This window comes from Paramisgurnus dabryanus, chromosome 22 (genome assembly GCF_030506205.2).
Source record: "Paramisgurnus dabryanus chromosome 22, PD_genome_1.1, whole genome shotgun sequence".
Lineage (NCBI taxonomy): Eukaryota > Metazoa > Chordata > Actinopteri > Cypriniformes > Cobitidae > Paramisgurnus > Paramisgurnus dabryanus.
This window is the reverse complement of record NC_133358.1, coordinates 1,790,029-1,816,243: the sequence shown is the minus strand read 5'-3', so window position 1 is coordinate 1,816,243 and position 26,215 is coordinate 1,790,029. Positions and strand designations below refer to the sequence as shown.

At 40.2% G+C, this 26,215-nt stretch overlaps 1 protein-coding gene across 2 annotated transcripts; it reads right to left on the bottom strand.

Moving 5' to 3' along the window:
• Positions 1–1,693: 1,693 nt before the first annotated feature.
• On the bottom strand, positions 1,694–13,579 carry btr33 (bloodthirsty-related gene family, member 33). 2 transcript variants are annotated; one of them, XM_065287968.2, is made up of 7 exons: positions 13,549–13,579; positions 9,753–10,330; positions 5,930–6,025; positions 3,706–3,939; positions 3,352–3,499; positions 3,041–3,067; positions 1,694–2,762 (listed from the first exon to the last, which is right to left on the bottom strand). In XM_065287968.2, exons 2-7 carry the CDS (start codon positions 10,326–10,328, stop codon positions 2,188–2,190), a joined length of 1,656 nt encoding a protein of 551 aa, XP_065144040.1. In that variant the 5' UTR covers positions 10,329–10,330; positions 13,549–13,579; the 3' UTR covers positions 1,694–2,187. The 2 variants fall into 2 exon arrangements, with proteins under 2 accessions (XP_065144040.1, XP_065144039.1); XM_065287967.2 differs by lacking the exon at positions 13,549–13,579 and having other exon boundaries at positions 9,753–10,980.
• Positions 13,580–26,215: the final 12,636 nt, after the last annotated feature.

Below are 26,215 nucleotides of genomic sequence, written 5' to 3'. Positions count from 1 at the left end.
TGTGCTAAAGAGGAAACGAGGGTTGTTATGATTTTCTTTAATAAGCGTACTGAGATAGGTAGATCTGGTGGTTTTTATAGCCTGTCTGTAGTGTTGAACACTCTCTTTCCATGCTGAACGCCATACCTCTAACTTTGTGTTTCGGTAGTTTCTTTCCATTTTCTAGCTACTTTTTTAAGGGCTGCAGTATGATGGTCATACCATGGAGCTGGCGTTTTTTCTTTGATTCTCTTTTTTCGTATGGGAGCAACGGCATCCATCGTGCTAGAGCAAACGTTGTTCAGGTTTTCTATTATAATATCCAGATCTTCACGGTTATCTGCTACATGTTTCATTTGAGACAAGTCTGGAAGAGTGCTAATAAAGCTATCTTTAGTGGTGGAAATTATTGTTCTGGCTAATCTGTAGCATGTTGTAGACTGAGCGGTCCTATCTAGAAGTATTGTGTATGACACAAGGCAATGGTCTGAAACGGCATCGCTCTGGGGTGATATTTCGATGTCATTAATATTGAGTCCGAGTGACAGAATTAAGTCTAATGTGTGCTTACGAGTATGCGTGGGTCCTGACACGTTTTGTTTAATACAGAGAGAATTTAGAACATCCATAAACGCACGTCCTAATGCATCTTTTGAGTTATCCACATGGATATTAAAATCACCAACGATAAGAGCTTTATCTACAGTGACTGTAAGCTCAGATAGGAAGTCTGCTATTTCTTTAAGAAAATCTGTGTGGTGGCTAAAATGAACGAAAGCTGTTTGTTGTTACGATCAGTTATTTCCATGTTTAACAGTATTATTTCAAACGAATTAAATCCTTTTAGACGAGGAACGTGTTTATAATAATAGTCTTGTGGGGTGGATTCGTTTAAACTGGTGTAATCGTCTGCTTTAAGCCAGGTCTCTGTTAAACAGAGTGCATATAAGTTTTGGTCAGTAATTATTTCATTGATAATAGGTTCTTTATTGGTAATAAAGTCATTGCGGCAAAACAATGGCGGAGGTCAGGTGACCAATAGGAAGATCCTACACATCTCAATTCTCACAGGTGCGTTCTGTGTTCTCTTGACCTTCTAAGTCTATTCTTCCAAGGTCACCTGGCAAGACCGATCTCCACCTTTCTTGAAATTGAGCCAGAGTTTAGTTTCAACCCTAATCAAACACACCTGCATTTAATTTCCAAGTTATTCTGAAGACTTTAATGAGATTTTTCAGCTGTGTTTAATAAGGGGTGGAACTAAACTCTGCAGGACAGTGGCCCTCCAGGACCAGGATTCCCCACCCACACCCCTTTGAAATTTGTGGCACTGAACTTCACTACTAGCACGTTTATCATATGTAAAATTTGTTTATAAAGAATGTTTTTTTTCAATCAATTTAGGAGAATGTAAGTTAACTTTACATGGAAGAAAGGAAAACAATTGTTTAACATTTTCAGTGTAATCTGTATATTATTAGTAGGTCACAAAACATACTGTAAAAGTGTTCATGAAGTATAATTGGGTATTGGTGACCCATCATTACTTAAGATTATTTATTTCTGCGTACATGTATGTATGACAGGTCTAAGTGTGCGCCTAGAAAAATAATATACATTTAATCGTTTGGAGACTTTATTTATTTACATCACAAATGTATATTACATTACTACAAATGCATAATAATGTATGGATTATGTAACACGTTATATGTACAGTACATCTTATTCATTAAAATGATAATTGATCATAACATAATTTGTATCATTTTAATAAGTCTTATACAATTTTCTCAGTCAAGTATGTCTTTATTGCTCTTAAAGGAAAACACTACCGTTTAGATTAATTTATACATACCTATCTATTTTCAATCTGTGCATTTTTAATCATTGTACAGCACCCTTGAATGTGTTAGCATTTGGCTCCAAATAAAAGTTTATTTTGTGCCACCATACTCGTGTAACTACTCATGTAACAGCATTTAAATAGGGAAAACATAGAAGTGTTTGGTGGCGTCTAAATTCATCCCTGTTTGGAGCCATAGGAATGAATGGCGCTAGGCTAAATGCTAACACATTAATGAGGTGATGTACAAAGATTAAAAGTGCACTCATTGAAAAAAAGATAGGTATGTATTAATTTGTCTAAGTTGAGGTAAGCAAATAGTAAAATATTGAAAAAATGGTGCTGTTTTCCTGTCCATGTCTTCATATTGTGACAATATCATATGTTGCCCCATTGGCAAGATTGACAGGTTGTATAACCAATGGACCTTTGTTATTTTCTGCATCATTCATGTCTGGGTTAAAGTAGGCCAGCAAGTTCTCAGAAAAGCGGTGTCCGCAGAAAGAATAAATATGAACCTTTGCAGTCGTATCATAAAATGACACTCGTCCTTCTTCAAAATCTACAAATATGCCTAATATTTGTGGTTGAGTCCTCATTGAAAGTAAAACTGATTCATGATCACAGGCTCTGTATTCATTGCCGTCTCTTAGACAAACTGCCCAATATCCGTTGTCTGGGCTCAGTGTCACCAAACCCTTCCTGCTGACTGATTGTTTGGCCACTCCCAAATCCCATGCTGTTTTATTAGAGACGCTTATTTCCCAGTAACTCCTTCCTGCTGTGATGTGCTCTTTCGACAAGACACATGGTGCTGTGTCAAAACGCTGAACATTGCTTTCAACATTGCACTCCACATTGCCATCACACACACTTTTCCTGTCCGCAGACACCAGCAACCAGGGATTTGCTGTATCTGGGTCAAGGGTCATGTCCACTGAACAAAGAGTATTAGGCGAGTAAGTGTTCTGTTCATTTTGTACTATTTTTATAAGATTTCCTTAAAACTGTTAGAGATCTGTTAAGAATTTGTTCTTTCATTATATTCACATGCTTTTACACAGTTAAGCAAGCTTTACCAAAAAACTTTATCATACTGCAAAACTCACAAAAACAGTATAGATTGTTAAATATTAATTATACTACTGTATATGGTTGCAATACGGTAAAAGTCTTTTATAGAAGGATATTTCTGATAAAATTATGTAACAGTACCTGCATATTGGGATATTGCCTCAAGTTCTGTGAAGAAAAAACAATGAATATATTTAGTTTTTCCTTTGCCATTGCTATTCTGTATTAATTAAGGTTTTAGTGCATTACCATATTATTAACAATATCAAGCGTCTAACAAAATATTTCACAATTATAAGCTCTGGTAGAGTTATACATATTTTTCATTGTAACATTGTACATTTCACTTAGGTGTAAATGTAATTTTAAGCTCAAGATTTTAATGTCTGTTTATGCTTTTAATATTAATATCAAAATACATCTTAGTTAATTTTAAGCAGAATAGTAAAAACCTCTCTGTGTAGCGGTGTGTATTTGAGTCATGAGCAGCTCTTCTATATCAGTCAGGGCTTCTCTCAGTGAACCCAATCCTTGAGATGTATATGCACTGATCTCAGACCAGCTTTTACACTCTGGCACCATACTTGGGTTAGGGAATGACTAAGGAAAAATATATACAAAATAGTGGTCATCACACTGTAGTCTGAATGTCACTGAATGTGTAAAAATAATGTCTTCAATAAAGTTATAGAGAAACCTGTGTGGGACTTGTTCGTAGTATGAAATCCTTACAGGTTATTAATGTAGGTTGACAACACATTCTTAATGCATCTTTAAATAAAGATGTTAAAGCACAGATGTATAACCTGTATGAGTTGAAGATGGTCTTCAGAAGATAAGAGCTTTATCAGCTCTGAGCGTTTACTGTTTAGCTGAGTGATCTCCATCTCCAGCTCTTTAATGAGTTTCTCCAGCTGTGTCTCTGCTGTTTTCTGCTTTTGTTTCATGTTTTGGAGCAGTTCATTTTGGCGTCTCTCAATAAACTGCAGCAGTGAAGTGAAGACATCAATGGTGTATGCCATTTCTTTATCTGTGTTCTCCTAACAATAAAAAAATACAAATGTTCAGTACTCACAATCAAACAAGAATCTTAAACATTCATATTTTGAATGATGAAAAATAGGGTCGGTTGAAGGGTCGCTCTTGACCAGGCGATTTAATCCATACAGGCCATTAAATCCATATCAAGTGCTGCAGAAAAAAGCTGTAACTGGCTCTGGATCAAGCGTAAGGACCCTATCTGGGCAGCGAGGTAGATGGTATTGCGTCAGGATTAGGCCAGACTCAGGGAGAAGGATGCCACTGCTATGCAGAGCCCATTAGGGAAATAGAGGGTACGGCATGGAGAGGGGTGTACCTGGGATGTTTGATACATTGTTGAGCCCTCTGGAGACGTGGGCTTTAATCAATGAAACGTTGATGTAGCAGGGTGCCCACCCGATGACTCCAATAACATACCTTACCACCTCCTTTTCCACTCCATACCAACTGCTACTTTCCTACTAATGCTGAGTTTACACCAACCGCGGTTCAGGCGTCAAAATCGTGTCTACCGCGAGTGGTTTGCCGCTTGAACAATTTGGATGCATTCGCGCGTGTACAGCGGAGTAAACGCACGGAAAAAGCAAGCATTTGATGGGCGTCAGAGGCAAACTCCGCTTCTTGTTGGAGGGGCAAGTGCCATGCGGTTGTCTGTTTGCAAGATGATTAATGTTGATTGTGCATTTATCGAGAGAGTCACCAGTTTGTATTTGGTAACTTACTATAGGGGGAAAATAAACTACGCGGGTCGATAAACGTCACATGATTCAAAAGTGAAGTGTGTATTACCACTTACCAGGTTGCCCAATGTCCTCACTGACACTCTTCCAATCGAGGTCCTTTTTATTCCTGTCTCCTCTATAGAAATAACTACTGTCATATAGCTCCAGGTGACTGCTTATGGACAATATCAAGTGTTGGTTGAATGAGTGACTCCGGGCGGGGCTGCCACCACAGCAGCAAGCAGGTTCCTGATTGGTTAACGCGGCGCAAAATTCCGCCAAAGTTCAAATTTTTCAACTCGGGTGTCAGCCGCAAATTGCGTGAACCGCAAAATGCACAAAAAGCACCATTCGTGTGTACCGTGCACAACGCTCAATTCGGGCCTTTCGCGCGTGAGGCGGAAACATGTCTTCCGCGCCGCGCTGAACGCCTCTTCCGCGCCGCGGGACCTCCTGATGCGCGTCAACGCGTCTTCACATTGACTTAACATTGAAATCACTCACGCTTCACGCCTCTTCCGCGGTTGGTGTAAATGCAGCATAAGGGATTGAAACATCTAGTTGTATTAATCAGGGTTTATAACAAGACACGAACCCAAATGCAGACGTAGGTGACAAAAGGAATTTATTAAACAAAACAGGGTAAAACAGGAAAACAAAACCCAATAGGGGGCAAAACAGGATAAGAAAATCACGACACTAAACTAACACTAAACTTAACAAAACCAACAATAAACTTTTCAAAACAATAAACCGACTAAGACTAAGGTTACACTAAATACTCACAGGTAAGCAAACAGGATATGCGACAAGATGAACGTACAGAACAGCAAACACAAAGACAATAAATAGGGAGAAATAATGAGGAGCACAGCTGAAAACAATGACGAGTAAGGGAGCGGTAAAAAGTGACAAGACAAGGGAAACACGTGGCTGGGTAAAAACACTTCATGCCACGTGTTCCCACACAAAACATGGTACTGTCAGAACCCTGCCAGAAAGACTATAATACAAGACATGATTCTGACAGGATCCTGACAGTATTAGCTTTACTTACTAACACCATAGGTTGCAGCTCTTTGCATTTGAGCAAATTTAATATATAAGTAGACCTTCCTTTTGCAGATACCTTTGCAATATCATCATATTATCATATAAAAAAAATGTCAAATAAATAATAGAAATTAAACTTAATGTGTTTTGTCTTTTGGTTCAACGTTGTCATGCTCAAATGTGAATGGATTGTTTGTTGTTTATTCTCTCTTACTTTGCTTAGTTTTAGAGAGTGCTTGAGTTCCTCAGCTTTATTTCGTCTCTCCTTAATCATCATCTTAAGGTCCAACTGTGTCTTCAGTAACTGAGTCTATATAAAAGAAAGATAACATTTTTTAAAGTGTAGTGAAACACAGAAGTTGATATTTCAGGATCCCAAGATTTTCTGACTATTTATTTTTACCTATCTTACTAGGGTTGCCACCCTTGTCTAATAAAAAAAACGGGACATGTGGATGACCCGACCAATTGGTTTGCTCACAAGCCATCTAACAGGCCCCGTGGATGGGAAATTCTTTTATAAAAACAAACGGATGGAAGCGTCGATAAGAGCATGGTTGTGTGTAAGCTATGCAACAAGGAATTCACATATCACCGCAGCACATTGAGTCTCAAGTATCATCTCAATGCAAAACATATAGCAGCTAGCGTGGACATTAGCCCGACTCCGAGTACAACGGCTTGGTTGAACAAAAATAAACAATATTTTGTTGCTTAAGCTTATGTATTCAGTCATTATTCATGGTATACTAAAAATCCATGTGAAAAAATAACTTCTCAATCTTCTCAGGTCAAATATTCATATGTGATTAAAATGTGATTAATTTCAATTAATTAATTACAAAGCCTCTAATTAATTAGATTAATTTTTTTAATCGAGTCCCGGCCCTAATTAAAATATGTAAATCACGTTTACAATTTATATAAGCTCCTTATACTATTTATGTAAACAGGTCTAAATAGCAACTAGCCAGCCTGAAAAATAAAAGGTAACTTGTTCAACTCACCTCAACATGTATTTTACAATCATTTTAACCCCACATGGGCAATGCTGAAGTCACTGTTACAAACTGTACAGCATGCAAGATTTTCAATATTTTTATAAGACGGGGTACACTTTCACGTAGTCTGGCGTAGAATGTGTCTTATATTTTCGATTTGGGGCGCTCCTGTTTCTAGATAATTAGGTTCGGGAGAAGAGATAAAAGCCCGCCCACACTGTCAATTGATTGGTTGATTTACCAAAACAGGCCAATCAGGATCCTCTCTGTCTTACATGCGCTTAATGAGGCACACAGAGACATACTGCCAATAATGGCAGACAGGAAACAAGGAGCTGGCTGAAGTTCAGGAAGTAGTGCAGCTGGGCATTAAGCCCATTACATATTTACATAGCTTTCGAAAACCATGCTCAGTATTATACACAGTCCTATAGCCGCTGTTGTTTCTGGACGCTATTGGTTATACTCGTGCTTGTTTATAGTAAATCAATATCGCTCAAGTATGAGTGTGATATTCACCTATATGTGTTTAGACCAGAGGCACGAGGCTGCAGGCGGAGTACAATAGAGTGGTAACCAATCCTGGTCCTGGAGGGCCGGTGTCTCTGCAGAGTTTAGCTCCAACCCTAATCAAACACACCTGAAGCAGCTAATTAAGGTGCTTCAGGTGTGTTTGATTAGGGTTGGAGCTAAACTCTGCAGAGACACCGGCCCTCCAGGACCAGGATTGGTGACCACTGCAATAGACGATCACAGCATGCTGATCTAGAGCCATAGCACAAGACTACGAGAGTAATGTTGTGTTTGTACAAAACTGTTTGATGGCACAAGTGTGTAGATAAATAAAAAACAACAACAGTGTGTCTTAATAATAAGAATAATAATTCCTTACATTTATATAGCGCTTTTCTCAGTACTCAAAGCGCTTTACATATGAACGGGGGAATCTCCTCAACCACCACCAATGTGCAGCATCCACCTGGATGATGCGACGGCCGCCATATTGCGCCAGAACGCCCACCACACACCAGCTTATTAGTGGAGAGGAGATAGAGTGATATAGCCAATTAGTATGAGGGATGATTAGTAGGCCAATGGGCAAGTTTTGGCCAAGATGCCGTAGCACACCCCTACTCTTTTTCGAAGGACATCCTTGGATTTTTAATGACCACAGAGAGTCAGGACCTCGGTTTAACGTCTCATCCGAAAGACGGAGTCTTTAAAAGCCTCTATTGTGTGGAATTAATTCCTTCTGCTGCGGATATGAAGCCCAAGATGACAGGTAACCTTTTGTTTCCAACAAGATGGTATAGTGATTTAAGTCTGTTCTAATGGTTTGTGGAAATACACTATTTGGGTGCAGACCCCTGTTAAACGGGCCTAAAATGAAACCATAGAGGAAAACGATGTTGGCAATCACTGATGACTAATTTGTTTGATGTTCTCATTAATAATTCTGTAATAATCAAATTTATTTGTAGTACTTATGCTTTTTCAAGTCTGTAACATGAATAAACTCTCAATGTGAATGTGACACAAACAGCTGAATGTGTGTGTGGCCATCTACTGTGGTGGCAGCTTTTCCAGTCATAAATCTGTGACGGTATGGCATAAGATGGCACACTCAGGGAATATATATATATCAAGGAAATTTGCCTTGTTGAAGCCTTCAAAATCATCAGTGCTGGTGCATGTAGCTTCAAATGAATGACAATGAGGCTGTTGCTTTAAAGGAACATGCACACATTTTGGGAATTTAGCTTATTCACCGTATCCCCCAGAGTTAGATAAGTCCATACCTCTTTTATCTCCGTGCATATGACCTTGTTATTTGTACACAGTGTGACTATACAAGTCACAACACATAAATAGGAAAATGTTCGCGTTATTTTGCTACTTATTGGGAGCAGTTTGCTAGCTGGAGCCATTCACTTCCAGTCTTTGTGCTAAGCTAAACTAGCGGGAGCTGTGTCAGATGAAAGAGGTATGTATGGACTTATCTAACTCTGGGGGATACGGTGCATAAGCTAAATTCCCAAAATGTGGGCGTGTTCCTTTAACCAATCAGATTTCAGTTTGGCGGCTCCAGGGCGATCTAGCAGATGTACAATAACGTCAACACTTTTTCATCCTTTGATTGAATGGAAAAGAGGGTACACCAAAGTCCATTTCAGTAAGTGTTAAAACTAACACAGTCTCACCCCATGTCGTCAATATTTGACGACACTTGACCATTCGTCATATGTTGACGCGAAGGGTATACCTTTCGCGTCATTTTTTGACGAACTGGGGACTTCAATACTATTACGTCCGTTGCATTCTCTTTCCTATTTTCTTACCATTTTCGCGTCCGTTTAGGGTTAGATTACGCAAAATTAAACAGTGTACTACGCGAAATTAAACAGTTGTCACCTGGCGTTGGGGTTAGAGTTAGGTTTGGGTAGGGATGTCATTATGTAAATCTAACCCTAAACCGACGCGAAAATGGTAAGAAAATAGGAAAGAGAATGCAACGGACGTAATAGTATTGAAGTCCCCACTTCGTCAAAAAATGACGCGAAAGGTATACCCTTCGCGTCAACATATGACGAATGGTCAAGTGTCGTCAAATATTGACGACATGGGGTGAGACTGGGTTGTTAAAACATACACTACCAGCCAAAAGTATCTTATCTTCTAAACAGTATGAATATAAAGTGTATTTTACACATAAGGGGATTTTGCAAGAGATACCCACAATTGCAGATAGGTATATAACGTTATAGCTGTATGAATAAAGGATCTTTGACACAAGACATCCAAACTGGCTATCAGTGTGTACAGAATTGAGTCAAAATGATCTTTGGTCTTTAGATCCGCAGTCTGCCCGTGTATATTGATATGAATGTAAAAGATATTTGACACGAGACACCCGCGCTCGCAGACATTAATCTAAAGATTTACAGCATGGCATTCATTCTAGCTGCATGAGATACCTGAATGTGATGCAATCATTACAATTAGAAATCATGTTATAATATAAAGGCCATACAGTACCTTTCTCTCTGCCCATTCTGTCTCCAGTGGTATAGTGTGATGTGTGTTGTGCTCTGTATTTGTGCACAGCACGCACACAACGGTTTGGTCATATCTGCAGTAAAGCTCCAAGGGTCTTTCATGTATCCTGCAAATTCGTTTGTCCATTCTCCTCTGCGGCTCCACCAGTGTGTGTTTTGTGAACCTGGAGTTGTGTGAAGTCACATGGACCTCACAGTATGAAGCCACACACTCCAGACATGATTTTATGGCATGTGATGCCTTTTGCAATGGGCACATGTCACATAAAATGTTGTCTGAGGTTACTGGAAGTTGCTCCAACGACCTCTGACCCCTCTGCTTACGGATTTGTTCAGCCATCTCACGAGCGAAAGAATTTTCACAAAATGCTGGTGTTTTTTGGAAAACTGTTGAGCATTTGGGGCAATGGGAGGCACCAGATGCCGTCCACTGTGCCAGAACGCATGACTGGCAAAACGTATGACCACATGGAAGAGAAACAGGTTGGGTAAATACATCCAGACACACAGAGCACTGGAACAACTCATCTGACAGCAGGGAGGTAGAAGATGACATCACTGAAGAAAAACATATTGACATCATTTTAGTGGATGACATCAACTAACACAAATATACAGAAGTGTGAAGTACAGTTACAGTATATGGTTCTGATGCTGTCAAATCGAACTAAACATCCAAACAGTAATGATTACACATACAGTTGCTTACTGTAAACAGGGAAACACATTAATAACTCAATAAAAACAATTCTACTGTTTCCATTAAAATACCATTAGGAACAAATAGCTTTAACTATTAAAACCACAATAAAATTACTTTTTATAGTGTGTTTTAGGACATATATCCAAATATGATTTAATGGGTCCACCAATGGAACCTAACACATACCTAAGTTGCTATGTAAGCACTAGGGATGCATCAGTACAGTTAGTCCAAGGTTCAAAACATACCTTGGAATTTTAACCTGTCATCATCGCAAATTAATCTCACATTTTATCTGTTCTAAATTTATCTAACTTTAACACTTTTCACGTTTTTAATGCTCTAATCAACCTGGATTTGGACAAATATATATATGCTATATGCAAATGTATGTTTACAACAGCCTGTTTACATTTTCAACAGAACCATCAGCCATAGCTTTATATATGACTTTCCCTTTAGAAGACCTTCTTCTTTCTCCATTTCTGTTTGCTGCTGCATCATTTGTGACCTGTGCTGGCAAATTGAGTTGGGATGAGGAAATTTTAAAAAATTAGTTATTTATATTTTAACATTCTCTATTAAAAACTTCAAAACAATACATGATTTGTTGAAAACTGACAAAGCATGACAAAACTACACCTGTTTACGCAAAGCAAAAACAATATGAATAAAATGTATATGTTTTTCTTTTATTGTTTAATTTTAACATTGAGACAGACTACTTTAAGATACTGTAGGCTAATGCAAGAGTTTAATATAATGATACACAAAAGATACTTTTCCTCAACAGTTAAACAAACTTTCACTTCAGATATACAGTAACAGATTATAGGTCATATCTGTGTGAATTCTTGTCAAAACAGATATTTTTAAAACTATAATTTTGTGTAGATGTCTATAGGTATATATCAGGTCGCGCACTCACGCGTTTGTGTGTATGCGCTTCAGACGTCAGTGTCAGGAAGATTGTTTTTGAGCCTTGTCACTCTTAATAACTCGTTTAACATCAATCAGGTCCCAAACTTTATCTGTCTTAATAATTATTTTAACATCAAGCAAGTCCTGCAGTCTATTTTCTATAATTTCTGCATGCTTTAAAAATGAAACCAAAAAGTGAAAGGCGACGCATCTTTTGATTTAGATTATGGATTTGAGAGGGTACACATTTCAGGAAACATACAGATAAAGATCATTTTAGATGTTTAATGACCATTTAGATCAGGGGTGTCAAACTCATTTTAGGCTGAGGGCCGGATGGTAAATAACGCCATTAAGTGCGGGCCGGATAATTTTTTTTAACCTTAGTGTGCTGGTAATTGTGTTAAAATTAACTAAACAAACCAATTAATTAGTTTAGCAAGAAAACCAGAGAAACACACAGCTCTGTGAAAACTACATTTCATAAGGTCACACTCATACACCCAAATTTACATCTTAGCGGAGCGGTAACAATAAAACGGCAAGATTTTTGGGCACCGTGTTTACTCTATGTTCCGCGTTTTGCTGCTTTCTGCAAGTCTCTCATATTAAAAACAAACTAGACACCCGCCTAAAAGGGTTTTTAAAATATGTATTTAATATTTAATAAAACTGTATAAATCATCATGCGGGCCGGATTGGACACCTTTGCGGGCCGTATCCGGCATGTTTGACACCCCTGATTTAGATCATTGGATTCGCTAGACGAGAGCTTAATGTTCTTATTTTTCTGAAAACGTCTGACTCATCTACACAGCGCGGGTCACTTGCGCGTCTCAGTTCATCCAGCTGTGGGCTTAACCAAGAGTCAAACAGAAATTGCATGTTGCGTTAATCGTGCGTTAATAAAATTAGTGGTGTTAAAATGAATTTGCGTTAACGCGTTATTAACCCGTTATTAACGTTAATTTTGACAGCCCTAATAATTATACTTACATTTTTTTGAATGTGTGAATTGCATGGGTTGTTACCAACATCTGGTGAAAATGTCATGTCAATTGCACCTTTAGGAATACATTACTGTAGCTGAGAAAAATGGTGTTTAATACTCATTTTACCAAAATATGACTGAAAAAATGCAGCATTTTTGTCAAATCAACATATATTTTTATGTAACTTTAACTTCAAAAAGTTCAACTTGTTTATGTTAAAGTTATGTCAAATTATCACAGTTCAAAACTTAAAATAGTGGGTTGAAGTGACTTGCAAAACCAAGTTGTTTTAACTTGTTGCATGCTGCATTTTTTACAATGTATGTGTGTTTTACTTGAAGGTTTGCTATAACAACCAAAAGTGTACATGTCCGAACTCTATTCTGGTATTTATTTGGTTATATTACACAATATACACAAACCTAACATCTAATAACATATGTCATTTGTAAATACACAATGGCAGCAGATAACAAAACAAACCAGGCCAGCTAACCAATCAGAGAAGACAAAGCATTTCAAAAGGTGCAGAGGCTTTAAAGAGACAGGAGCTCCAACAGAGCATTTCAGTCAGAGGGTGAAATGTGTGCTGCATTAATGTACAGTTAGAGGGAAATAATGTGGTTTTAAACTTTAAATCAATGCATTCAAGCTGAAATTTAGCATTGTAGGGCTGTTCAGTAGTTTTTACTTTATTTACCTAGTAATCAAAGGACAGTACAAGCACAAAGCAATGTAGGCATGAATGCACTCAACAATACAATACAATACAATACATTAAACAGCCTTTGTGTCTGATTCATGGTATGGGTGTGTTTTCTTTCTACTGTTTGTTTTGTGCCTACATTCTATTGCACTTTTTAGAAATGGAAAATCTTAGAATATGACTAAAGTTTCTTGTGACTAATCATGTTTTCATTAGTGTTATGTTCACAGCTTCATCTTGTTGCCTTATCGCTAAACATTCACTGAGAGTTCAAAGTCCACTAGAGTCAGATTTATAGTATACTACACTCTGGTTTGCTCTAAGAAATACAAATTTATTTCAGTGAGTACACATAACTAAATAATGAGCACAATTTCATCTCTCATATAATATCTACAATATCTGTACTTGCATGTGTCTATAAGTCTAATACTTTGTATGTTGTTCAACTTACCTGTATGAAAGAGAGGTGTGTATCAGTCAGGAGGAACTAAAGCAAAGTGCTCACCAGCAGCTGAAGGACAATTGTAAATGGGTTTGACATTCAGTCCCACCTCTTTTAGCAGGGATGGGATATAACTCCTGAGTTAACCCTTTCAGCAACAAGTCTAGTCTAGTGGTTACAGTAGTTTCATTTTTTGTAATTGCAGAAAGAGGTATTTATTTGTCTTACTAGATTAAGGTGGAGGCGCAGGTAAACACTAACCCTAAACTTCTCTGGTTCTCACAGAATATGGCAGCAGGCAGGTCATGTACTTTATCTTTCGGGAGCTGAGCATTATGAATGGCTAATTCCAATATTAACTGAAGCTCCTTACCCAGATTTGCATGATTTTATGCTCTCCACTGCTGCCACGTGTCTGTCTGATTAAAAATATTGATATAAACCAAAGAATCAGGATATAGGTGGTTTCATCAGACACATGCATGTTGTCCCGGTTATGCTTCTAAACCGAAGTGAACTTATGTGTATTTATTTATTCGGTCTGCCTAGTGGCTAAACTGATCTCTGAAACAAATATCTTGTCGAAAATAAAATGTTTTGGTTTGCTAAAAACGAGGGCCGACGACAAGAATGCCTCAACTGTGTGGGAGGTTTGGCAGTAAGAATTCAAGTAGCCCCGACTATGTCAGACTTCATACTTCCTCTGAATTTAATTTCACTTCTGTACTCAGTCTAAGATATCTCCTATTATAACCGTATTCCTCTGGCTCCAAAACAGCTGGCCCAATCAACGAACAGAGGGTGGGCTGAGAGCCCTGACGTAGACGCTACGCTAGCCCTGCTGAAAAATAACGGCATCAAACCAGCATACCAGCACCAAAACACAACATATGCCGGTCTTGCTGGCCCATGCTGGTATGACCAGCATGCTGGTGCTAATGCTGGTTTGGTGCTGGTTTAGCTGGTGCTAATGCTGGTGCTGATGCTGGTTTAGCTGATGTTTAGTAGCAAACCAGCACCAAAACACAACATATGCTGGTCTTGCTGGTATGCTGTCTTTTTCAGCAGGGAGGGTGACCATACGTATGTGGCACGTTCAAGTTCAAAACTGTGTGCAACATTTTGCTACGCTTTCTGGGTTGAACGGCATTGTAACGGAGTGACTTTAAACTGGCGGAACCAAAATGGCAGAAATAGTTTCGCCCGGACCAAATTCCCTGAAACACCTGGCCGGTTCCTGCCGACTCCGGGCAACCCAAATCAAGCGATACTGGGATCAGGTATGCTTAGTAAGCATGGCGATCGGTGATTGGGAATTGTGAAGGAGCAGGGGCACATAAATATGGCTTCAGGAAGATCGGAAGGCGAAGATGATTTCCGGTAAACATTTTGGGCAAGAAGGAAGTGGTCGGTGCGTTTGGAGAGACGTGTTGATGTAGATTAGTAGGCTGGGCATGAAACGCAAGATGGAGGAATTGGACTGCAATATAGCAAAGCTAAGTGAAATCATCCATGCATCTCTGAAGTGTTTGTTATCGTTGTGACTGTGTATTGGAAGAACACCGGAAACGCAGTGACGGGGCGAACTTACCACCGACGCACATGGTGTATGTGAACTCTCGGATGCAAGAGACACCTGCAAGAAAGAGGGAAGTAATCACTGTTTAAAGGAACAGTGCGCTGTGTTTGGAATTTGATATGTGGTTGTCCTGCTATACTGCTTGTGTGTTAATACTGTCACTTTAGTTAATCTCTGCCATTGCAAAGTGTTGGAACCTGGTGGGAAGAGGAAGGAGGAGCTCAAGGATCGTGACATCCACGTTACATTCTAGCTGTTCTCTGTCCCAGTCGTCTGTCTATCTCAGGACTACAGGCTCGCCAAAACGTTGTGAGGCTGACCATTAATCACCATGAGTGTGTGGAGTGCTGCGGGTGAGTCTTTCTGAAGTGTGTACACTTGGGCAGTTGTAGTGCTGTGCTGATATCTGTGTTGTCAGTGGTCACTTCTCTGGCTGACGAACGAGCCCTGTAATAGAAGAGTGAAGTGGTGACCCTGGGCGGCTGTTTTATTATACTTAAACGACTGAGACCTGTTGACCTCCCTCCTCGCCTGGTGGTGGCGCTCTTCGATTGTAACAAGTAAGGATTTGTTGTGAACATTGTGGTAAACACCAAAGGAAGAATGAATCTGTGATTGTTTGCTGTGTAGGAAAAGTATACCTGCTGTCTGTGTGTGTAACGATGCACTTGTGAGTGTTTACAGATGTCAGCCCACGTACGAATCTCTCGCCCTGCTGTCTGAAGGAAAGGAGGCTTGAAGTAGCCAGTGTTACTCTGGCGGCATGCTGTACGACCCGACCCTGTACCTTGGCCTACTTACCTGTGAGTTACCATCAGTGGACGTGTTAGTGCAGGTACTACAGCAGCAGTAGCCCGTGCCTTCATCTGCCTTCTTCGGCTGGAAACAACAGATGTGTTGTATTCCTCCCTGCCTGTTCACAAGAAGGATATCCTTGTTGAAGGAAATTTGTGTGTTCTTTGCTGTCAGTCTGCAGATATGAGCCAAGGGCTTTGTGTCGCTGTGGGACCTTTGCCTGCTGGAAAGTCAACAGGTAAATGTGCATCAGACGTCTGTCCTAGTGAGGAAGACTAGAAGTTGCTGTATATCCACACGTCTTCTCAAACTTTCTGCGCCTAGAAGGGCTAAAGCCCAATATCTGTGCCGGTTCACTTGCCCGTAAGTCGAACCCATTCAGAGCCTAGTGTATTCATCAGAATATCTACCTGTATGCCCAGAGCCCTGTGAACTACCTGTATACTCACCTGTACGCCCAAAGCCTAGAGCCCAGTGTACCTCCCTGTATACCCACCTGTACCCCCAAAGCCAAGAGCCCAGTGTACCTACCTGTATACTCACCTGTACGCCCCAACCAAGAGCCCAGTGTACCTTCCTATATACTCACCTGTACGCCCAAAGCCTAGAGCCCCGTGTACCTCCCTGTATACTCACCTATATGCCTAAAGCCTAGAGCCCAGTGTACCTCCCTGTATACCCACCTGTACGCCCAAAGCCAAGAGCCCAGTGTACCTTCCTGTATACTCACCTGCATGCCCACAACTCAGAGCCTAGTGTACTCATCTGAATATCTCCCTGTATGCCCAAAGCCCAGAGCCCTGTGTACTACATGTATACTCACCTGTACACCCAAAGCCAAGAGCCCATTGTACCTACCTGTATACTCACCTGTACGCCCAAAGCCTAGAGCTCAGTCTACCTCCCTATATACTCACCCGTACACCCAAACCCAAAAGCCCAGTGTACCTTCCTGAATACTCACTTGTATGCCCAAAGCCTAGAGTCCAGTGTACTTACCCGTATACTTATCTGTACGCCCCAAGCCTAGAGCCCAGTGTACCACCCTGTATACTCACCTGTACGCCCCAAGCCAGGAGCCCAGTGTACCTACCAGTATACTCGCCTGTACGCCCCAAGCCAAGAGCCCAGTGTACCTACCTGTATACTCACCTGTACGCCCAAAGCCTAGAGCCCAGTGTACCTTCCTATATACTCACCTGTACGCCCAGAGCTCAGAGCCTAGTGTACTCATCTGAATATCTCCCTCTATGCCCAAAGGCCAGAGCCCTGTGTACTACATGTATACTCACCTGTACACCCAAAGCCAAGAGCCCAGTGTACCTACCTGTATACTCACCTGTACGCCCAAAGCCTAGAGCTCAGTCTACCTCCCTATATACTCACCCGTACACCCAAAGCCAAGAGCCCAGTGTACCTACCTGTATACTCACCTGTACGCCCAAAGCTTAGAGCTCAGTCTACCTCCCTATATACTCACCCGTACACCCAAAGCCAAGAGCCCAGTGTACCTACCTGTATACTCACCTGTACGCCCAAAGCCTAGAGCTCAGTCTACCTCTCTATATACTCACCCGTACACCCAAACCCAAAAGCCCAGTGTACCTTCCTGAATACTCACTTGTATACCCAAAGCCTAGAGTCCAGTGTACTTACCCGTATACTCACCTGTACGCCCAAAGCCTAGAGCTCAGTCTACCTCCCTTTATACTCACCCGTACACCCAAAGCCAAGAGCCCAGTGTACCTACCTGTATACTCACCTGTACGCCCAAAGCCTAGAGCTCAGTCTACCTCTCTATATACTCACCGTACACCCAAACCCAAAAGCCCAGTGTACCTTCCTGAATACTCACTTGTATACCCAAAGCCTAGAGTCCAGTGTACTTACCCGTATACTCACCTGTACGCCCCAAGCCTAGAGCCCAGTGTACCTCCCTGTATACTCACCTGTACGCCCCAAGCCAGGAGCCCAGTGTACCTACCTGTATACTCACCTGTACGCCCAAAGCCAAGAGCCCAGTGTACCTCCCTATATACTCACCCGTACACCCAAAGCCAAGAGCCCAGTGTACCTTCCTGAATACTCACTTGTATGCCGAAAGCCTAGAGTCCAGTGTACTTACCCGTATACTCACCTGTACGCCCCAAGCCAAGAGCCCAGTGTACCTACCTGTATACTCACCTGTACGCCCCATGCCAGGAGCCCAGTGTACCCATCTGTGGACCATTTGGACGCCTAATGCTCTAAGTTCAGTGTACGCAGCAGAAGCCCTTCGGGACGCCTGCAGTTTTAAACCTAAGGTACATACCTGTCTCACTTACCTGTGTCTGTTCCTCTGAGCCTTGACAGAGAGGCTGTGAGTATCCGCCTGCAGGGCACCTAAGGATCACGAAGAGGGAGAAAAAGTCAAGGATATTCAACCCCAATTCACGTGTGGACGACGAAAGCTAGGAAGACTTACCTGTGGTCCCCATAAGAGTCAGAAGCGACTCAGAGCCCGATCCAAAGTTCCAGAACCCTACCCTTTTAAGAATCCCTCCTCTTCCCCCCTTCCCCTCTTTTAAATAAAATAAACTTTGTCATATTTTTATCTCTTTCTCGTCTGCTTGGTCATTGGGGCATTTTGGGACCTTCCCGGGGTGGAAACTGAGGGAGGAGCGTGACTCACATTAGGGGTGGTCCACTCCGACCTGTGACAACATGTTTCCTGGAAATGGTGTGCAACGGGGTTTGAGGTTCTTTTGTTTGGTGGGTGTGTCAGAACTGCAGTCCAATCAGCAGCAACCGGTAAATAAACCACACGGTACTAAAGAGACAGCTCACACAATGGGTTTAAGATGTAATTTGGTCTTTCATTCTGGACAGCAAGTGCAATGACTGTAACATAAAGGGTATTTTAAGTATTTCTTCAGGCTCCGGAAACATTTAAAAAGAACACATAAAAGGGCCTTCTCAGCTACTGTAGTTGCAACTCTTGCATCATTAGATTAAGCTGAGCTTGAGTTCAGCACCCTGGAAATCACAGCGTAAAATTTGGTGCGTTTAATCCCAGCTAACAAAGTCATAGGACACTAAAAACAACTGGAGGACAAAAAAAGGTTTACAAAAAGTTTTGAAATTGTGTCCTAGTTCCTCCTATTTTATTTCCTTCAGCAAAGAATAAATAACATGGTTTGGCAAACAATTTGTTTTTTAATAATATATATCTCCTCCCAAAAATGTTGTGTCTGAAAGAGAAACTCCTAGAAATGCATGATGGTTTGCGCTGGCGCAAGCTGTTTGTAAATCTAGCGTGGTAAAGACAACCTGCTATTCAAACTGAGCATTAGAAAATGATTCTTTGTTATAAGGTTTTTGGTGCCAGATGGGATGGTCTGAGTATTTAAAAACTGCTGATCTACTGGGATTTTCACCAAACAACCATTTCTAGGGTTTACAAAGAATGGTCCAAAAAGAGAAAATATCAAGTGAGCGGCAGTTGTGTGGGTGAAAATGTCCTGTCAAGAGGTCAGAGGAAAATGAGTAGACTGGTTAGAGATGAAAGAAAGGCAACTGTAACTCAATAACCAAGTTATGCAAAATAGCATCTCTGAAAAGTGTCTAACCATAAGGCAGATGGGCTACAGCAGGAGAAGACCACATCGGGTGACAATCCTTTTAGCTTAGAAAAGGAAACTGAGGCTACAATTTACACAGGCTCAGGAGATTGGAAAACGTTGCCTGGTTACCTGATGTGATGAGTCTCAATTTCGACATTCAGATTGTAAGGTCAGAATTTGGCACAAACAACATCAAAGCATGGATCCATTCTGCCTTGTATCAACATTTTAGGCTGGTGGTGGTGTAATGGTGTGGGGGGTGTTTTGTTGGCACACATTGGACCCCCTAGTACCAACTGAGCATTGTTTAAATTCCTCGGCCTACCTGAGCATTGTTGCTGACCATGTCCCTCCCGTTATGAACACAGTGAACCCATCCTCTGATGGCTACCTCCAGCAAGATAATGCACCATGTCACAAAGCTCAAATCATCTCAAACTGGTTTCTTGAACATGACAATGAGTTCACTGTACTCCAATGGCTTTAACAGTCATCAGATCTCAATCCAATAGAGCATCTTTGGGTTGTTGCGGAACAGGAGATTTGCATCATGGATGTGCAGCCAACAAATCTGCAGCAACTGCGTGATGTTATCATGTCAGTATATTAACTGCAAAGTCAAATTTTAAACAGAGATAGTGATAGAGAGGTAAAGGGTATGGATTGCAGCTTTAAACATGAATTTGCAAGATTTCTGGTATCAGCCACTTCCAGTTATTTTAGCTATATGAAAACAGGAGATATGTTGTGTATTATAAAAATATAGGGGTGGTTTCTGGTACAGGGATCAGCTTTAACCAGGTCTAGGCCTTAGTTTAATCAGAAAATATAACTAGTTTAACAAATATGCCTTACTAAAAACATTTCTTGTGAGCATCTTGAGGGAAAACAAAGGGCACTGGTATATTCTTTGTCTGGCAAGTTGTTTTCAGTTTGGACAGCTCTTACATTTATTTTACTCTAGGACTGGTCTAATCCCATACAGTACATGAGTAAAGTACATTTAATATGGCGCACATTCACTGCACATTAGCCCAATGTTGATAACTTAAAATTGTATTGTTTCTTGCATGTCCTGTGATGAAACAGACATTTAACAACTAGTCAGAAGACACTCAAGAACCAGTGATATGTTATTTATGAGACAGAAATATGTCCTTATACTAAACTTACTTAAATGTGTTTACATTAGCTTTGATGCGTTGTGTATTAAATAGGATTAAAATATTATTGGTATTGACGCCCTGCTGAAAAAAACAGCATCAAACCAGCATGGACCAGCATGGGAATTATGCTGGTCTATGCTGGTTTGATGCTGGTTTAGCTGGTGGTCACCAGCATACCAGCACCAAAACACAACATATGCTGGTCTTGCTGGTACGTTTGTTTTCCCCAGTAGTACTCTCACATGTTTAGTAAATATTTACTTTGTGAAATAAAGAGGCTTGCTTTGATTAAAACAAATGGTTGCTGCGTATGATACTTCAACTGGGTTTATTACAGCATTCTCTTACAATGAATCATTTCTCAAGACATACAGTCTTGTTCAAAATAATAGCAGTACAATGTGACTAACCAGAATAATCAAGGTTTTTAGTATATTTTTTATTGCTACGTGGCAAACAAGTTACCAGTAGGTTCAGTAGATTCTCAGAAAACAAATGAGACCCAGCATTCATGATATGCACGCTCTTAATGCTGTGCAATTGGGCAATTAGTTGAATTAGTTGAAAGGGGTGTGTTCAAAAAATAGCAGTGTGGCATTCAATCACTGAGGTCATCAATTTTGTGAAGAAACAAGTGTGAATCAGGTGGCCCCTACTTAAGGATGAAGCCAACACTTGTTGAACATGCATTTGAAAGCTGAGGAAAATGGGTCGTTCAAGACATTGTTCAGAAGAACAGCGTTCTTTGATTAAAAAGTTGATTGGAGAGGGGAAAACCTATAAAAAGGTGCAAAAAATGATAGGCTGTTCAGCTAAAATGATCTCCAATGCCTTAAAATGGAGAGCAAAACCAGAGAGACGTGGAAGAAAACGGAAGACAACCATCAAAATGGATAGAAGAATAACCAGAATGGCAAAGGCTCAGCCCATGATCACCTCCAGGATGATCAAAGACAGTCTGGAGTTACCTGTAAGTACTGTGACAGTTAGAAGACGTCTGTGTGAAGCTAATCTATTTTCAAGAATCCCCCGCAAAGTCCCTCTGTTAAAAAAAAGGCATGTGCAGAAGAGGTTACAATTTGCCAAAGAACACATCAACTGGCCTAAAGAGAAATGGAGGAACATTTTGTGGACTGATGAGAGTAAAATTGTTCTTTTTGGGTCCAAGGGCCACAGGCAGTTTGTGAGACGACCCCCAAAGTCTGAATTCAAGCCACAGTACACAGTGAAGACAGTGAAGCATGGAGCATGATATGGGCATGTTTCTCCTACTATGGTGTTGGGCCTATTTATCGCATACCAGGGATCATGGATCAGTTTGCATATGTTAAAATACTTGAAGAGGTCATGTTGCCCTATGCTTAAGAGGACATGCCCTTGAAATGGTTGTTTCAACAAGACAATGACCCAAAACACACTAGTAAACGGGCAAAGTCTTGGTTCCAAACCAACAAAATTAATGTTATGGAGTGGCCAGCCCAATCTCCAGACCTTAATCCAATTGAGAACTTGTGGGGTGATATCAAAAATGCTGTTTCTGAAGCAAAACCAAGAAATGTGAATGAATTGTGGAATGTTGTTAAAGAATCATGGAGTGGAATAACAGCTGAGAGGTGCCACAAGTTGGTTGACTCCATGCCACACAGATGTCAAGCAGTTTTAAAAAACTGTGGTCATACAACTAAATATTAGTTTAGTGATTCACAGGATTGCTAAATCCCAGATTTGTACAAAATAGTTTTGAGTTTGTACAGTCAAAGGTAGACACTGCTATTTTTTTGAACACACCCCTTTCAACTAATTGCCCAATTGCACAGCCTTAAGAGCGTGCATATCATGAATGCTGGGTCTTGTTTGTTTTCTGAGAATCTACTGAACCTACTGGTAACTTGTTTGCCACGTAGCAATAAAAAATATACTAAAAACCTTGATTATTCTGGTTAGTCACATTGTACTGCTATTATTTTGAACAAGACTGTATAGAGTATGGATTACTTATGATACAGGGATGTGCTCTTTGGATGAGCATTTCCAGATCCCCTATTCATTGACATAAAGCTATGAGGAGCCAGGATATTATTATATTAATAACTCTTATTGAGTTCAGTTGAAAAGTCATATACACCTGAGATGGCATGAAGGTGAGTAAACTAATGGCGCTTTTCCATTGCATAGTACCCCACGGTTTGGGTCAGGTTGGGGAGTTTGGGAACTTAAAGCAGAGCACAGATGACAACATGTTTGCTTGAGAAAACGCATGCTAGCACTTAGGTAAAGCTAATCTTTTACATTATAGCGATGACGCTGGTAGTGACGATTCTCTCAGACCAATCAGTGATCTACAGTGTTTTTGATTCATGCTTTGGTATCAGCTCGTATCGCTTGGAACCCCAACCGAGGTGGTAAAAAAAGGTATGCGGTACTAGGTACTGCACCCTATGGAAAAGCTCCCAAAAGTAAGCTGACCCTACCCAAACCAAACCGTGGGGTTATAATAATTGCATTTTTAATTTCCTGTGAACTACGTATAATTAAATAAAGAAAAAAGAAACACTCTAAAGTAATCTTTTTATAAGGGCAAACATGCTTAGCTCTGATTGTTTTCATTTTATTGATAAAAAATTGCAAATGTAATCCGTTATCAAACAGATTAGCAGGACAGAAAGGCTATTTTTATCCACAACGTGTCCCAGATGGAACGGTAATGTCGAGCACGATGTTTTATGTGGATTAGAGGGCTGTTGATGCTCTGTGGTCTGTACATGAGCTCGTAAAAGGAAATGAACTCATAGATTAAAGCATTCAGGGGGCAAACGTAGATGGTCATGTTGTCCAAAAAGCAAACACAGACCTAGTTTATATGACTGCAGAATTTATAGAGACACATTTCTATAACTGCAGTAACAGATGTGATGGGGAGGGGGAGAGAGATTAGTGGTGCTTTAATGATTTGAAAGCACTTGATCTTAAAGCTGATGGGGAGGGGGTTAAACCAGCAGCACTACACATATCAGAATATAGACACAGATACACACGTCAACATGTGAGAGTACTACTGGGGAAAACAAACGTAGACATTGTCTTACTGTTTACTTGGAGCCCTAACCAGAACATAACGTAAACCCAGGTAGGTGTGTTTTTTATCTTTTCCACATAGAGTACAAGTATGATTTTATCTTATACCATAGATTAGTCCACTTTGAGTGCATTGAAATAAGTCGATAATGGCAGTATTTTGAAGACAAATTATTTCACTTCTGTTTAATATGTAAAGATACTCAGTGTAAATGCAGAAATCTTGTACATCACCTGTTGCTGAATAGCATGGCCAATGATGTGTAAATTCCTCAGCATGATGGATTAAGTGTCCCCATTTCTATGTAAACAAGTCTCCTCCATGTAAATCTTTGCTGAATTTGACAGAGATTTTATCAGGACTTTAACAAGTAGTGTACATTTCACCAGAATAATAAGGTTCTATCTAACATTTTTGTCAAAATTAAGTTATTCACATATTCTTATTCTGTGACAGCTTATTTACATTATGTTATGGGTGTACATTTTAGGACTTTTTATTTAAAAAAATAAAAAAGAGTTTATTTAAAAAAGTTGAATGGAATGCAAAAACGTTAAAGCTCAACATCTCAAAACTGCGGATAAAAGCTTATAATTCTAAGGTGGTATTTTGTTATGTCTTGACTAGTTTAGGCTTACTGTATACTCTACAACTTGAAAACATTTTAAATTGAACATGAAGATTATAATTTTTTTATAAATCAATGCAAAGAAAGAAAGCTCCATTGCTTAAATAGGTCTTGCTTGCCTAAGCTTTTGTTCTGGTGTTTTCCATTCATTTTAATCTTGTTATAATCTTGGGGATGGGGGGTAATGGTATGGCAAGGAAGGGTAAATACATCATGGATTACAGAGAGCCATGTTTGTCAGCAGGCTACAGGCAACATGCACAACCGCACACAAACACATATACAAATTTGTTTGCAACATAAATTTAAATTTAAAAATGTTAACATAATGTAGCTAGTGATGAGCGAGTCACTCGAAACTCGGATCATTTAACCCGATCCCTAAAATGACTCGAGAACCATGAGTCCTAGTGACCATTAACCCGAGTCAGTTGAGTCCTCTCAGATTTTGCATTAAGAATGAGAAATTGTATAAAACACAAAGCTCTTCAAATGTTTACAACAGAATTACAACAAATAACTCTACATAAGCTGCCATAGGTTCTATAACTTGCAACAACAAGTTAATTTACATCTCCAAATGTCAACTGGGGGTACCGAGTGAGCAAAAAGCTGCTATTCCGGATCGTAATTTCCTGCAGCTCCGAGTCCGAGTACAAAGGGATGCGTGCGCGCGACAATGAGTTGGTCGGCGGCTCGGGGATTCACACAGAGAGTGACTCAACTCATAGAGCTTGAATCCTGGACTAGGAAAATGAGCCTTGCTCGTGTTATTAACCCACTGACTCATGTAGGCTAATCTGTTGCAATATTTGACTGGCACAATGTTTTGGGTAGAAGCTGCAAATGTTTAAACATTTTAAATCCGAGGACTGCTGCAGCAGTGCTGCTGGAAAGATCCGCCACCGACGGACATACACAGCTCCTCTTGTTGACTGAGTCGCTCAGAGTGACGCGAGTGGTTCACTCACAGGACCCGTGCAGGAGCGGGCGTCTCTGTCTGGGACTCAATCACAAGATCATGTTCTTGCGTGGATGAGTGACTGTGTGGCTGCATTAACCGAAACCTATCGTGGATCTTTTAAGTCAATCTGAAACAGGACACGTTCCTCTCACATCCAAGTCAACAAAGCCTGACATCTTCTAAACGTGGTGTTGATATATTTATCATCATGAAATAAAACTAAACACACCGAACTTTTACAATTATGTTATTGATAATGTTACCACGGACATGCATGTTTTTTACGAGTTCCCCAGCCGTTTTTTGCCAGCAGAGGAGTCGTAGACTCGTAGCTGCATGCGTGATCTGAGTTGCTTGGTTGGCATTAGTATGATTTAGCGATTGGAATTGGAAGAGACTCAAGTGACTCGCACAACCCGGATCATATTAGTGAGTGACTCAGAATAACCCGAATCCTTAAAAAGATCCGGGTTGACCATCACTAAATGTAGCCTACTTCATGTGGTAATATCTATATTATCTATTGATCATTTATTACTGTATTACTCCAAATGACTCAATCAATCTACAGGTTATAACAGTGAAAGTGTTTTTATCAGAAATAGGAATATTCTGTACATATTTTCATATCTGATTCTGAAGGTATTATTTGGATGTTTAAGCTGTAAACCAAATATCAGTGGTCAGCTCCGACTTATGAATGTGCAAAGACCCAAGGTGTACCTTACATAATTATTAGCAATGTGTAAATGTGATTTTGTCAGTGGTTTCAGCTGTCACTATTCAAAGTTTCCTTGGAAACATAAGCAATTTCATTAAGCAATTATTTAAAAAGACTACTTGAAAAGGCAAAATACTACCACGGC

Excerpts from the sequence above, each read along its gene's own strand:
- btr33 (XM_065287967.2), bottom strand. The coding sequence starts at position 10,370 with ATGTCATCCACTAAAATGATGTCAATATGTTTTTCTTCAGTGATGTCA. Across the intron at positions 3,940-5,929 it reads ACTCTCTAAAACTAAGCAAA|GAGAACACAGATAAAGAAAT; the intron begins GTAAGAGAGAAT and ends TTTTATTGTTAG. Across the intron at positions 2,763-3,040 it reads GGCAATATCCCAATATGCAG|TGGACATGACCCTTGACCCA; the intron begins GTACTGTTACAT and ends CTCTTTGTTCAG.